General features: G+C 39.0%; 1 protein-coding gene across 3 annotated transcripts in view; it reads right to left on the bottom strand.

Annotated features, from left to right (window-relative positions):
- Window positions 1–2113: 2113 nt before the first annotated feature.
- The window catches only part of scn8ab (sodium channel, voltage gated, type VIII, alpha subunit b), a gene marked incomplete at its 5' end in the record, with an annotated part of 39054 nt that continues 25532 nt past the window's right edge, over window positions 2114–15635 (bottom strand). For 2 of the 3 annotated variants that reach the window (XM_079156980.1, XM_079156982.1), the window contains 11 exons: window positions 2114–3395; window positions 4138–4408; window positions 4506–4610; window positions 5060–5197; window positions 5288–5341; window positions 5429–5713; window positions 7790–7912; window positions 12254–12427; window positions 13152–13306; window positions 13489–13606; window positions 15190–15486. In XM_079156980.1, coding sequence (XP_079013106.1) covers window positions 2230–3395; window positions 4138–4408; window positions 4506–4610; window positions 5060–5197; window positions 5288–5341; window positions 5429–5713; window positions 7790–7912; window positions 12254–12427; window positions 13152–13306; window positions 13489–13606; window positions 15190–15486 — 2886 coding nt within the window. In that variant the 3' untranslated portion in view covers window positions 2114–2229. The remainder of the gene's footprint in view (window positions 3396–4137; window positions 4409–4505; window positions 4611–5059; window positions 5198–5287; window positions 5342–5428; window positions 5714–7789; window positions 7913–12253; window positions 12428–13151; window positions 13307–13488; window positions 13607–15189; window positions 15487–15635) is intronic. The other variant, XM_079156981.1, reaches the window with a different exon arrangement.

Raw genomic sequence — 15635 nt, 5'->3', positions numbered from 1 at the left:
GCTATCAATATAAACGCTGCCTTTACAAGCGAGCGAAATGTTGCTTTTTCACTGAGATGCTTCTAGCCCTATAATTCTAAGCGTCATAAGCAGGAAGCGCCAAACTGGCCCCTGACCGGGCGGCTGCCGAGTTGAGGCAGCCAGCCGAGATCATTGTCCATCAACATGGCATAAAACACAAAAGAGTAAAACATGATTTCATAAATACTCCCATCACATTCACTTGCATTTTGTTGCAGAGCTCATAATAGTACATCTATAATATCTCCTGAGAAAAAGGGATGAATTTTTCAAGCATTGCATACATTTCTAGGGTCTCTCTGTCTAATAATGACAGTGAAAAAACTGAATGGGCCGGACATACTTCACCCAATCCAACTCCATGGACAAAGGGCAACAAGGGATAACAAGGCAGATCTCTTTGGCTTCTCCACACACAATGTTCTCATTACCCATTCATTATTTTCTGTTTCTCATTAAAATAGGATACTACTAACGCCCGCCAAATCTGCTCCAAAGACAAGACCGTTTCCCTCAACTTCATCTTGGATGTGGCTTAAAAAAAAAAGGTGTGTAAAGTAAGACTCATTACCCACCAAAACATGAGAATTACATCAGAGAATGAAAAAGAAAAAACACAACACATGTAAATAAGCTACATGACATCAAATTATATAATGATCAAGAATCTTCTCAGCTCTTCCAGAAAGGTCTAACCACCGATAGAGAAACATCAGAAATAGGAGTTTGCCATACCTGTGAAATCCCCACAAACCACTTATAACCAACAGTAGGACTTCCAAAATGCCCGCTCACACAAAACTAAAGGCAGATGGTATGAAACATTACATAGGTGCATATAAATTATAAATATAAGCAGTGTAGTTTCAAAGTGTTGTGCCCTTGAAAACATTTCAGTCCAAATTAACAAACATTTCAGTCCCATGAAACACACAGACATCCGTTTCCGCATCTTACACACTCAAAATCTCCAGAACAGCAAATAACTTTCACCCACTGATCCACTATGGTGACATTATAGACCAGCATATTCCATTCTTCTGTCTATAGAGGCTGCAATTTAAACATTTGAAATGTGTTGAGTAATGAGACAGAAATTCTGATCCATTTTAGATTATCAACCCCAATATCCCTTATCTTTGTTAAACAAATTACTCTGAACTCTGAGCTTTCAAATTTTACAGTCTCAATCTTACAGTCGAGCCACTGTTGTGGTCTGAGTATTAGTGTCTTGTGGACTATGATAATTCATGCAAGATTTCTGATCAAAACATGCCATCATGCAAGTCATTTCTATGCATTGAACAAGCACAATTATTTATGTATTTGTTTGGAAATCTTTCTGAGTAAATGTAAGCCCTTGGCCCGAGTTGACCCCATAATAAACAGACCCTTAACCAATTGGTGTGAAAGCCCATGTAAAAAAAGCATTTTGATGTGGGTATAACAAAGATAAAATGAGTAGAAGAGTTAAGTGACATGGGCAAAATGTTGAATATTGTTCTTTTTTGTCTGTTTGCATTTTTGCTGCTCAAATGAACAATTTCTAGCTTTAATAAAACGGAAAAGTACTTCCAACGCTCTCTGTCATTTGTGTCTTTCACTCACCAGTCATCCTTCTGTTTGCTCTTATAGAGTGAGTGTGTCATTTTGCTCCTCTATACATTTCAGTACTAAATGACACAGAAGCACTCATTGGCTGCTTTAAGCGGACAATTCTTCAGCAACAAGCAGCATCCTTGTTTTTCCTTCACAACACTGTCTTCCATAGGAATCCATTACTCGCGTCCAGGCGCTGAATTCCTTTAGTGTATTTTCATTGTACCTCTTGATGTAGAGTTACTTGTCTTATCTGTGGACCAGTGGTAAAGTGAGCAATCTTCCTTTCAGCAGACGAAGACATTTCCGTGTCTGTTTTTCATTCCCTTTTGTTAAGATCAGTAGTCTAGATACAACAGTGTCACACAGTATGCTGATTATGTTTGGTTTGATTGAAGTTCAAGAGTCTTCAAGCTGTAACATACCAAGCTGCTTCCCTCTGCATCAATATAAGAATGAAGTCTGTAAACAAAATTATTGAGTATTATTTTTTTTCTGACTTGCAAATGAAATAATCTGTACATCTGTGTGGGTGAGTTTCCTCTCGCTTTGCTTGAAGTTACATTATTATAATTTTGTCGTTATTACTGTGATTATTATTCCAACTCTCTAACATTTAGATTCCTTGATGTCTTTTTGGTTTCTTCCTTTCTCTTTCCTCCCTCCCTTGCCCTCATTGTTGTCATCATCATTCTCCTTGTTAGGTTTGGTTACACTGTCATAAGAGGGCAGGGAGGCAGTTGAGGGAGTGCCCTCCTTCTTTTCTTGTTCCTGATTGTTCCCGCCGTTCTCCGCTTTGTTATTGGCTGGTTTGCGCTTACAGACAAAACCCCGCCTAGCCAGGTAAAAACGGTAGGACCTTTGAATGATTCTGGATGACACATCTTCCTGCTTGCGCCTCAGAGTGGTAGTGATTGGCTCATAAGAGACCTTGGAGGGATTGGCAGCCACAAAACGCTCCTCCATTTGTTGCCTCAACATGTCCAACTCGCCACTGTCACCCAGCACACGCTTGGTGAAGGCAAACAGGATGTCCAGGCAGTGGATGCGGTCGCCACTCACCATAGGCATGTCCATGGCGATCAGTTCAACGGTGTTGGGCTTGGGGACTCGGAGTGGGTGTTCAAGTGCATCAGCAAAGTCAGAAAGCTTGGAATAGGTGATGAACTGGGACGCATCAGGGTCAAACTTCTCCCAAATCTCATAAAAGGTCTCAAAGTCGTCCTCACTGAGTGGGTCGGCACTCTCCTCTGTGGCCACGCTGAAGTTCTCCAGGATGATGGCGATGTACATGTTGACCACAATAAGGAATGAAATGATGATGTACATAACAAAGAAGAAGATTCCCACAGAAGGGTTCCCACAGTTTCCTGTGGCGGGTGTGCCGGAATTCTCCATTTTGGAGTCGCAGTCAGGTTCGTAGTTAAGAATGGGCAGTAGCAGGCCGTCCCAGCCAGCTGACGTCGTGATCATAAACAGGATTATCATACTGTTGCCGAAGGTTTCAAAGTTGTACATGTCATCAATTCCAGCCCCGTGTCTCACATAGCCAAAGTTGGACATGCCAAAGATGGAGAAAATGAACATAACCAGGAAAAGTAGTAGGCCAATGTTGAACAAGGCAGGAAGTGACATCATCAGGGCAAACAGCAGAGTTCTTATTCCTTTGGCTCCCTTGATGAGACGCAGGATTCTGCCAATACGAGCCAGACGAATCACCCTGAAGAGTGTTGGTGACACAAAGTACTTCTCAATGATGTCAGCCAGAAACATTCCTGAAGTTGAAAGGGAGCAAAAAGAGAAACAGCATACATTGGTTTAAATATATGGGCTTTTATTACTGAATCACTCACTGTTTTACTTAATACACATTGCACTACTATGCCTACAAACAAGAACAGCACATTCATAGGTTTTCTGCAAATTGTGAAACAAATCAGGAGAACCTGTTTATATAGGGGATAGTTATTTTGTTTGAAAGTTTCAATCATAACTGTTCACAGTTAAATTTGTATATAATCCAGAGTAATGGAGAACATTGTTTCTGGATAAACACATTGCTGTTCATGGAGCCCAAAATCTGTCAAAAAGCAGAAAGAAGTCAAAAATATAACTTAATACATCCACAAATAATATTGTCTGTTTAATAAGTATAATTACGTGTAAAATAAATACAAAGCTTTAAACATTCCCCTTAAACTGAATTTCTGAACTTCATTCATTGTTAAGACATTTTTAACTCGTGCGATAACTTTTTCGTTTGAGCTCCGTAGATCGTAAAGGGGTATCAGCTGAAACTGAGAGATAGATATTTCAGAACTAAAATGAACTGCATGGCTTCATACCACTCGAGGAAAGTGACAAAATGTCTTCCATTTTTGGGGAAGTGACCCTTGAAACCATCTGTGTGTACGTTACTCTTAAAGCCTATTAATATGGGCATGATGTGAGCTAATTCCAATTACGCAGCCTCACACTTCTTCTGCTGTTCATAAATAACCCTTTTTAAATACTTGCCCACAATTGAAAGGATGACCACAACCACGTCGAAGATGTTCCAGCCATTGGTGAAGTAGTAGTGACGCAGTGCAAAGAGCTTCAATACAAACTCGCAAGTGAAGACCACAATGAAGATGAAGTTGACCCAGTAAAGCACAACCTCTGTGTCCTCTGTCTGATCATCTGTCTCCACCATCATGGTGACCATGTTGAGGCAGATGAGGATCATGATGGAGATGTCAAACACCTGCTGCGTCACAAAGTCAAACACCATACCCTGGAACATGTTCTGAGGAGAAAAGGAGGGAACAGAAGGAGGGATATTTGGAGTCATTTTCTGAATCCTTTGACATTTCCAAATACAAACCTTGCAAAACAATATTTACTTGAGGCCTGGGTATTGGTTTTTGTGGCTTCTTTGACCCCAGTTTCTTCATGGCATTGTAGTATTTCTTCTGCTCTTCCGTCATGAAGATGTCTTGACCTCCAAAGTGAAGGGACAAAAACAATTTGGTTACAATTTGCAAGGATTTAGACCTCTCATTCAAGTACTAATCCAGATACAGTTAAAAGTTTCATGTGACTGTATTTTGAGAACAGCAATACAAAAACATTTTGGGGAAAATATGCTGACTCACTTTATTGCTACCATTCACCACTCTGGAACAGTAAATGTGAAGCTACTACCAGGGGCCAGGTTGCCTAGCTTAGACTGGAAACAGTGAAATAGCTAACCTGGTTCTGTGGTTCCCTTGTTTCCAGTCTTTATGCTAAACTACCTGGCAGAGCTTCCTATTTAATTGACAGAAATGGAAGTGGTATTGATCGTCTCATCTGACATCTAAAAAGTGAATCAGCATATTTTCCTAAACTATTCCTCATAAATAATCTACAAAGTAGCTTGTTATCATAAAGTGAAAGTGAGGAAAATAAATCTTATCTTTTTCTTTTGTTGGTTGAAGTTGTCAATGATGACACCAATGAAGAGGTTTAAGGTGAAGAACGAGCCGAAGATGATGAAGATGACAAAGTAGATGTACATGTATAAGTTGTCCTCATAGATAGGCTGGTCCTCCACCTGTAAAGTGGCAAAAGATTTTTATTTTTACAAAACTGCACTACGACATGTTGATACGAAAGTCTGACTTTAAAACTGCAAAAAGCGTACCTTTCTAGAATCTATTGCCGCGTACATAATGTCCATCCAGCCTTTAAATGTTGCCTGTTTGGTGGGCAGACATTGCGTGAGAAAACAGGTTAAACACTCAGCAGTGAGAAACGAATGTGAAGTGACAGAAAAGTTTCTCACCACTTGCAGGAGTGCCAGGTATCCCGCACCCACATTGTCAAAATTGATCTTGACGTTTTTCCATCTGACTTCAGAAGCGTTTGCATGAATGAGTGCAAAACACTCTGTTTTGTTGTTGACAACATCAGGGAGGAAGTTCTCCTCAGCTGTGTCATTGTAACAGTAGTAATACTTTCCAGCAAACAGATTGACACCCATGATGCTGAAGATGAGCCAGAAGATGAGACACACCAGCAGCACATTCATGATGGAGGGAATTGCACCCACCAAGGCGTTCACCACAACCTGAAGAGAACAGCAAGACAACAGAGCCGCTGTAACTTGGCAATCACACAACAACGGCCGAGTTGTTCACACATAAGAATATCAACAGTCACATACATAGAAATGCACATTCTTTCCCTCCACTAGAGGCTGTAGGTGTGTTCATTTTTCTTTGCACAAGATGAAGCTCATCACAATAAAATAATCATGGTTTGATGCATTTATTTAGCAAGTTGGAGTGAAAACAAAATGTGTCAAATAGTGACTCAGCTTTTTTTTTTAATTATTCCTAAAAAGTCATTCTTTAAACATTCCGAATCAGTTTTGAGCAACAATGTGAATAGAATCGATTAAAAAAGAATAATACTAAGGATGCTTTTTTTTTTACAAAAGATCTTTATCTACGCAAAATAAAACTGAAAAATAAAAATGTCTAGTGACCAGTGTACTCATGCAGAGTGCATGTGTGACACTTACTTGTGCCTCCTAACATTCAGTTATAACTAATAATTGTGATCCATTTTCATCTCCACATCCCAATTATATATCCATTTTTGTATCACAATGTATTGTGTCACGATACATTGTTACATCCCTATAAAATGCATTATTCTTTACCTTCAAATATTGCATCTATCTATATATATATGTTCCAGAATGTCAACAAATAACTTTATACAATAGCAATGTGTATGTGTTCTAAGTTAGATCTGCAAAGCTAACATGACTAATAATGCACTAGGTGATAAGTGAATGTTTTATTTAACGTAAAGAAAACATATATTGCTGAGTATCCCCAAACCATGACTGTGTGTAACTGCTACAGGGTTACAAATAATGCCAATTGAACATATGATTGTGACTTTTATAAATTATTCTGCACTGATGCAGTGTGTGATGGAGGAGATAAAGCTATTAGCTTAAGGAGGACACCACTTGAATGTGCATTTCCAAACACAGAGGTGCAATGGTGACAAAAAGCCAAATAAACCATATCTAAATAAGCAAACATCAAATTAATTTTTTTTGTCAATTTCAGATTTCTGCCTACTAATAAGGACAAAGCATTAATATGATCAGTCAATATAGCTATTGCAAAATGATAATAATGAGAATCATGGTAATGACATTCACTGAGAAGTGGTGAGCAAGGATGGTGGGGGGGGGGGGGGGGGGGGGGGGTATGCAACCAGAAGTTTGTTGATCTTCCAGTGTGACAACGTCAAAGCCCAACTGTGATAAGATCAAATAACAGGACACTCGAGGCAGAGCAACAGTCAGAGGGAGCTGAGCTTGGGAACTAAAAAGATTTGTTTTTCTGCCCAGCAACAACCAGAGGCTGATCCAACCAATCACAAATAATGATCACCTAACTATCATAGTAGAAAGAATTTACACTTTCTCAGCTCAGTACAGAGATCCTCTAGCTGCATGGTATCAAAATAGTTGACCTCGAAACTTTACAAGTGGTCAAGGATTAATGAAATGTGTGCATTCTGTAAAAACTATACAATATATAAGCACACAGTTAAATTTACCCTATGCACAGATTTATATATCAATTTGTTTGTCTATCACATGACAACTGGGCTCTGTGGCTCAGAAACACTTTAACAAGCTTGTTCAGATTGGATGACATCAGTCTTCATTAACAATGTCCAGCGACTCGGTTTTGTGTGATGGTTCATACCAACCTCTAGTTGTTCTCTCAGCTGGTACTGAGTACTAAATATCATAACGGGTTGCATCATTCAGGACATAATCCCTGTAATGGTCTAGTGTATCATAAGGCATGGGAGAGATTTTTAAGGTGTTATATTAATATTTTCAATGGATAAATCACTGCAAATTGCCATGACATTGTACTAAATTCATAAAATGTGAAATGAAATATGATAAATCAAATCAGATGTATTATGACCATCTGAGATGATCTGCATCCATGCAAAAAGCTTCTAATTAATAAAAGCTTTTACCTAAATAAATTCCCTTCAGCAACATTTAAAAAAAATTCTGTTTTGCCATCTCAAGCATGCGTTGATGCTTTTATTTAATCGGCATGCAGAAGGAACAGCTGTCTGGTATCTTAGGTCTTACCCTCATCCCTTCAAAACGTGACAGGGCCCTGAGGGGTCTCAAGGCCCTCAGTGTCCTGAGTGATTTAATCGGGCCTAGATCGGAGTAGCCCAACGCATTAGCTATAAGGCTGACTATAGACACCTACACAGATAGGGACAGAAGGAGAGGGGGAGACAAAGGGAAAGGAAGAGAGGACCCACATAGTTAGAGGGGATAAAGAGAGAAAGTTGGGCCCTATATATACTGTAAAGACGCTTAATGGTTATATAGAGATATATATAAGTACATATATAAGTTTTATATGTGTAAGTATATGTATCTGCATAAGGTTAAACAGGGGTTACTAGACAAAGGTAAATAAAGTGCACATGACCCAAGCTTTCATTTTTCTTATTTATGTGTTTGTTTGCTTATGTTTGTGTTTGGTTTAGTTTGGCAAGCCAGTCTAGCTTGATAACCAGCTTAACAGCACAGTAAGCACACCTGGAAAGAAACTTGTGGTTGACACAGTGAGAGGGAGAGAAGATAAAGAGTCAAACAAAGGGAAAAATTAGAGGAGAGATGTATTCACAAACACTAAATCAATGTGACACAATCATATACACACAGTACACAGTACAAAACAGTACAGTTTCCACACCAGAGAGCATCTTACTTAAAGAGGGGAAGAGAAAACGCAGAAGGTTGAGGACAACTTTCAGGGTTAGAAGAGAAAGGATAACCTGTGAAAGTACAAGTCCCAACACAGCACACAAACCTTACCCTGAACCCTCAAACACCGACCCCTCAGTCCCCCTCGACAGCTGCACAATGTCTCTCTTAACTTAAAGAGAGACACAGTTATAGGCACCTGCTGTGAGAGAGAGGACAGGTCAATATTAGGGTAGAGATGGAAAGTCAGGATAAGATATCTGCACAACACACGGGCCAATTAACTGTAGAATATATCGAGATTTCTGCATATTTGAGGTTTTCTCCTGGAGAAATGAGGAAGGGGTTTGACAAGAACTGGATACAACCGCATAACCTGGAGAACTTGACTCATCTCTCCTCAATCACAAACTATATCTATAAATAAGGCTTCTTACAATAAATGGGAGAAATAAGATGTCTGCATCCACACAGGTTGAAGGTTAATTACTTTATGTCCAATTATTTTTTACTTCTTTTTAACCAAGCTTGTCATTTTTTAATAATAAATAACAATTCAGTACATTTGTACAGCTCATTTGGGACTGAAGAGGTGGGATCGGTACATCCCTAGTATTTGGAAAACTAATGGCCAGATTTCTGTGAAGGTTTATATTAATTCTCCACATTCATGGTCTCCTGAGGATGACTCCAGATGTTTTTGAGTTAGACTAAATTAAAAATTCAACTTTTTGGTCATTTACAAAGATAGATTATGCCGAAATGTTCTCAAGAATTCACATAAATACAAAAGTCAAATTTCAATGCATAATTTCCATGAACAGTTACGTTTGGATATTATACACATCATCAGTGAGAGACAAACGTGTTTTGCAACTGTTAGCTAGCATTGAATACATGACATTTGGATTCTAAAATTACATTTTGTCATTACAGCTGACTTTGGCATAACACATATTTAGAGCCCAGTTTACCTTTTCTCCATTATTTTGTCTAATGTTATTTTCTTTTTATTTCTCATATATTTGTGAAGGTGGTCCTAAATCAGGCTTTAACAACCCCTGCTCTATGGCTTCTCGCAAGCCAAAATTGTCACTTGCTCTGAATAAATACAAAACTCTACCGGGCAGTTGTTTAATAAATTTACTGAGCACTTTCACACTCCCGAAAGGATAAAGCTTTCCTGTTGTGCTGCCACCATCGGCCCACAAAGTCAACAACACAATCTCCTTCTAACTGCTAGATTTTCATTTCATTTTCTGAACACAGGCTTGTTCTCGAGGGGATAAACCCTTTTTAAATTTAATGACCCAAAGTAATTTCTTCAGTGCCCCCTCAGGATAAACAAGCATTTTCAGCCCCAGGTAGTGGGCAAGCATGTCTTATATTTGAAAAACGCCAACACACACTTGATGCACTCTTTTCCTAGTTCCACTTAGGGCCCGTTTACCCCACAATTCATCATGGTTTACTGCACAATACCAGCCCACTTGTTAGCGGTAATGTGTCTTTAAGATTGTTTTAGGACAGGCAACAATTAGCAGACACAAAGAAATAGAAGTTTGTAACATGCTGGACATTTTTCATGTCCAAATACTGCACAATCATGGTAGAAACTCCAGAATGTATCCCTGCTTATCACTTAGAATGGCCAATCTATTCTTCAGACTGAGACTGATAAAATAATGTTGAATCATTTACATTGCAAGAATAAATATTAAATAGACTATCATCCTTTAATTAATTATTTTTGAGAAATGTAAAAATGTTATCAGACATAAACCACTCACAATAAAATGTCTCTTTTATGAATAGTAGACCTACTTGCTTGAAGATAACTTGGTTTATTTGATGTATTAATTGCATTACTCCTCTCAGCTCCTGTGAGGTGTGTTACTGTCATCTGAATGTAACCGTAATACTGTATGGGTGATCCACACCTATTTGGTCATCATGTGGAAAGTGACATAAAAACACAAAGCATCTGAGCTTAATTGAGCCATGTATTAGTAAAAGCCACAGGATGTCTTCTTTCATCAAGTGTGTCCAGGTGAGCTCTGATAAACTCCCTCACGCTTGTGGTCTTAACCGGCACTGTGGCACTGTTGGAGTCACAGGAAACACAGCACACAAGTAGGCACTTGGCAACTCCTAAATACCGCAAGTGTGGGTATTGGTACAGACCAAAAGACAAGTTCAGAAAACCATCAGGAAGCACAACATACATTAGTGCCTCCTTATCATGTGACAAAGGATGTTAATATTGAATCACGGACAGACTGGCGCCTCACAGTGAAGAACAATGGAAAATTGGTGGTCTATGGATAATGGACGACTTACCAACAGATAGATGACTGAGCACAACATAAATCATATAATCGAATACATTTAAAAGGATTAGTACAACAAGAACAAAATCTCAGATTAAATTCAATATTATGAGGAAAGAATATGAATTACAAGAAGAAAAGTCAGAGGCTGTTTTTGAGATTGTTCACTAGCTTTCTAAACTGTGGGGAAATTGTATGTCAAGAAACAATTTAGACATTGTTTAGGTCATGCACGATGCAGTGTAGCAACCATCACTTATTCACTACTCTTTACCTTTTGCACGGTGGCATAATTTGAGTACACTATATAGTACGGCACAATTATTTTTACTTGGGAATTGCATACACAATAGTGGGCTATGCAGTATACTCAAAAGTCTCTGGACTTCAATAATTTTCACATGTGCCCAGTCGTCTTCAGTCTATGGCGATACCACAACATTTAAAGACACCATAAAATGATGCCTTTAAGTTCCTGGAAAAGTGACTTTCTAGAATATTTCATGGTGGCCTCATTGTGCACTGGTAGGTATGAACATACAATTCTGCCCTGGTGCTCACCCGCTGCCTTACTATTGTTAAACCTTGGCTTGCTTTTACAATTAACTTGAGCTGTTTTACTTCCCAACGTAACTTCCTGTTTCAACAGAAAATACATCACATTAAGGGCACAGCCAGACAGAACATGGCAAAGCTGACAGGCACCACTAACACCTCCCACAATTAGCTGCTTGTGGAAAGATCAATCATGCTGTCAATCCAAATGCAGTTCAGTGCCTGCTACTGCTACTGTACACAGTTTAGTTTTACAAATTACACAAATCAGAACAGAAGCTACGTCTAAAGTGAGCTTTATGTCAGCAGCTGTATTGATTGGTTACCGTACCATGATTTTCTACAATTTGCTTAGCTTGCCAAATTCAATCTGGCTGTAATTTAAGGAATCAAGGACCCCATTTCATGTGGCCTTAAAGCATAGCATGTAATGTGTATTTTTAATAAATGTAAAAATGTAATAAAAATCTAAATATAGACAAAGAAAGAAATTAAAAGGGAGAGACTCATCACACTTAAATGACAGAAAAGGACCAACCATATGTGCTCAATAGTAATTGTCAGTTGGGAAAACGCTGAATGACTCAGCAGTCCAGAGCTAGACAGGAGCGCTGAAATCTACCATGGTCTATATATATATTGATTTACTGTGTCAAGGCTGCTGTTGTGCTGCTTTTATGGGGTCCAACATTCCAAGTGGCACTCTGGTAATGGTAGGCTAGAAAACTGAATTGGAACGCTATGAGGAAATATAGCCCTCTTATCAATTTACCAGTAATATCACATTATATTTTCACTTTTTCTGTGAGCACTGATGTCTCTAAACCATGCTGACTCAATACCAATGCCATTTTCAACAGTGACATTTAAAGTTGAACCAATATCTAAATTGTTTTGTTGCACTACTAGTTTAGTATACAACAAAATGGTTTGCAAGTGTACTTACATCCACAATGAAGAAGTCTAACCAACACCAGGCATTAGTGAAGTACTTGACAAAGCCGTAGGCCACCCATTTCAGCAACATCTCCAGGATGAAGATATAGGTGAAAACCCGATCAGCATACTCCAGAATGATCTTGATTGTCTTCCTCTGCTCAATGTACACGTCTTCAAAGGCCTAAAGAACAGCACAGAGTCAACACATGGGCAGTAGCTTTTTCAGCATTTACCATCAACATTACACATGTTGATGTTGCAATTGAGTCAACTGTGTGGTAAGCCACACCTTACAGTGTTTGTTTGATGTTTGATTTCTACTAAACTGATACAAAAAAAGTATGAAAAATGTACTTGTGTTATATTTTGTAAAGCAGCTTATGAACTTTGTTTAACTTTTCATAGAAAGAGTAGGAAAAAGAAGGAAAAATAGTTGATAAAGGAAATTTTCATCAAGTCAAACAAGACTGATCATTCCCACAGCTCTTCCATTCCCCATTGCCTGTATCCATTCTTCACCACATAAGTGTTTTGATTTGGCCACAGGCCTTCCCCCGACAGAAAGCTGCAAACCTAAGCTAGATTCTGCTGGTTGAAAGGTTGGTGCATTACAGCACTTTGATGTCCATTAGCAACCATCATATCAAGAGCAGTTGCAAAAGAAAAGCAAGAGATAATCTTGCTCGTGCACATCCATATGAGGTTTGCTTTCTCTAAATGAATGCACACACATGTTTTATTTATTCATGTTATCTCCTCAATGTATCATACTTTTGTTAAGTACTGAGTAACTTTGTTTTGATATGTGCTTCATAATAATAATTAGAAGCCCTAGTAGTGGAATTAGTATGATGTTTATGAGTGTATACAAAAGTAGAAACACCCGTGTGCATTTGTGCTCCTACCAGGGCTCCACTGCTGAGCAGGATCATGAAGATGATGAGGGTTTCAAACCAGTTGTGTTCTACAATCAGGTAGCAGGTCTTCCTCAAGAACCACCAGTGTTTGCCCCAGCCGTGAGTGATGGGAACGTCACAGCACTGGTATTTGGCAATGCATTCTGTATGACAGATAAAAACACAACAGCTGATGTAAACAGAAGAGACGGATGCATTATACTACCAAGGACACAATGCAAAATGTGTCACAGTGGCATTAATATAGTACGTATAATGTTAATAATAATTCTTCTTTGTTCATTGTTATTATTTACCACAAAGTCAGATAATAAACACCACCTACCGTCTGTCCAGCAGGCTGATGGGTCAACATACTCCTCCACTACATCCACCACTGCAACCTCCTCCACATCAGGCTTGATGTCTATTGTGCTGCCCTCAGACGAACTGGTGTCATCAAGCTAGGACAAACAGAGGACCAAAGAGATCAGTCCAACCTCTGATTTTCTCTCTGAACATTACAGGCTCAGTAGTGAGATGCTGAAAGCATATGGACATGGCTCAGTGTCAGTACAGCCATTACATTAATGCCCCTCTGGGTTTATATGTATGTCATGATTTATTGCTGGAGGTATGCATGTTGTAGCCATGTAGTGTAGCTAGGTCTCCCTCCGCCAACCGCCTATTATGCAGAGTTATTAACAGATTCAGAAGGAAGTAATTAAACTTGACCAGTGATTGATTGCGCTGGTATTGATGGTCATTCTTATACATGCATAAATATAGATTCTTCGGTGATGAAGGATTCATTTGTTTGTGATGAAAGAATTAAACAAATGTTTGTATGAGTAAAAAAAAAAAGAGTCAGTTCAGCACACAAAAAATAAATCTATCAATTTATACCAAGTAGATCTTTGGAATGCATATTAGTGTTTTACTAAAGCATATTAGTGTTTTACTAATGTGTTCAAATAAGGATTGCTCTGAATATGAAATACAGAGTTGGAAGGTATAGTGAAAAGGAACATGAAATTCAAATTCTTTGACAATAAAACAATGGCTTGATGGAGTTCACCTGTACCAATAAATCATGTCATACTGTATCTTAATGACAGGTCAAGGTGAGGCAGGGCAAACTAGTGAAACCCCAGCATAACAGCAGACTTATTGCAATAAGGTAAACACATGCAGCCAATTTAATTCACTAGAGAATGATACTGCACATTATAATCTTAAATCGTCAGCAAAGGACCGCATTCACGCTCTCTTCTGCTCCCTCTCTCTTCTATTTCTCTCTACCAAACAGGCAGATGGATCCTTGTTTTTCTGATTGGTTGTTAGCAGCGCTGTCTGTGTCTACTCCCTGCAGTGTACCCCGGGGCTAGCTGTGGTGCAGGGAAGATTGTTGTGTGGTTGGTTGAGGGAGCCCTGTGGAATATGGACCTGGTGCAGGTACAGTAGTAATGCTGCTGCATTATCTCCTTTCTTCCGACTACAAACCAGGTCAAGGTGACCCACGCAGCAGACTTCTGTACATGCTTTGGGTCTGGCTAACCCTTCTCCCACATTCATATTATACAGTATGTTCCTCTGTCTGTTGTCTCGTCAGGACTTTGTCTCTGTCTGTCTGTAGGGTCAGCACTCAGGCTCAGTGTTACAGCTCTTATGTCTAAATGGATGTTCTGAAATGTCAAGTAAACTCAATGACTTCAGTGTGGCAGCTCAGAGCCGTTCTGCTTAATGGATCAAAAGATGCAACATGGGCACAAACTTAAACAAACAGACATTTTCCTCTGACTTGTTACATCACTTTATATAACACGATTGAGTCACCTTTTTGGTAAACATAACTATATTGTGGTTTTTGTTTAGACGATTTTAAGATCTAAATTTAAAAGCTACATTTCTAAACTGGTAAATAACTTCTTAAATATAAGGAATATCACAGCGGTGGTATATCTCTCTCCCTCCTTCAAGCAATAATTTACTCAAACGATCATCAAACTCTTAAGCAAGGACATCATCCATCATCATTCCTACTTACATCTTTGCTGTTCTCCACATCCGATTCACTGCTGAAGTCTTCCGTGTTAAGGTTTTCAAAGTCCGACTCGCCAACAGCGATAGGAACACAGACAGTGAGGTTGGGGTTGTGGATGAAGGACATGTAGTCCTCATCAATCATATACTTTCCCACACTGCTCCCAATGCCGCTGGTGGTGCCATTTCCATTTTTAGCATAGTCCAGCTCACGGTTGATGTCTACTGTGTGGTTTGCAATGCAGTTGAGCTTCTTTTCGTACATTTCATCCAGAGGCTTCTGTTCATCCTCTTCAGGCTGCTTGCCAGAGAGAGAAAGTAGAACAAACAAAAAAAGGTTACTAGAAAACAAGAATACCATCATAGAACTCTGATTAAAACACACATTCATGTAACATCAGATATAGTTCAAGTTATAAAACAACCAAGAATTGGTCATGCATAGATGTT

The sequence above is a fragment of the Pholis gunnellus genome (assembly GCF_910591455.1).
Source record: "Pholis gunnellus genome assembly, chromosome: 3".
NCBI classification, from domain to species: Eukaryota; Metazoa; Chordata; class Actinopteri; order Perciformes; family Pholidae; genus Pholis; species Pholis gunnellus.
Note: the sequence above shows the minus strand (reverse complement) of the source record. Positions and strands in the feature narration are given on the sequence as shown.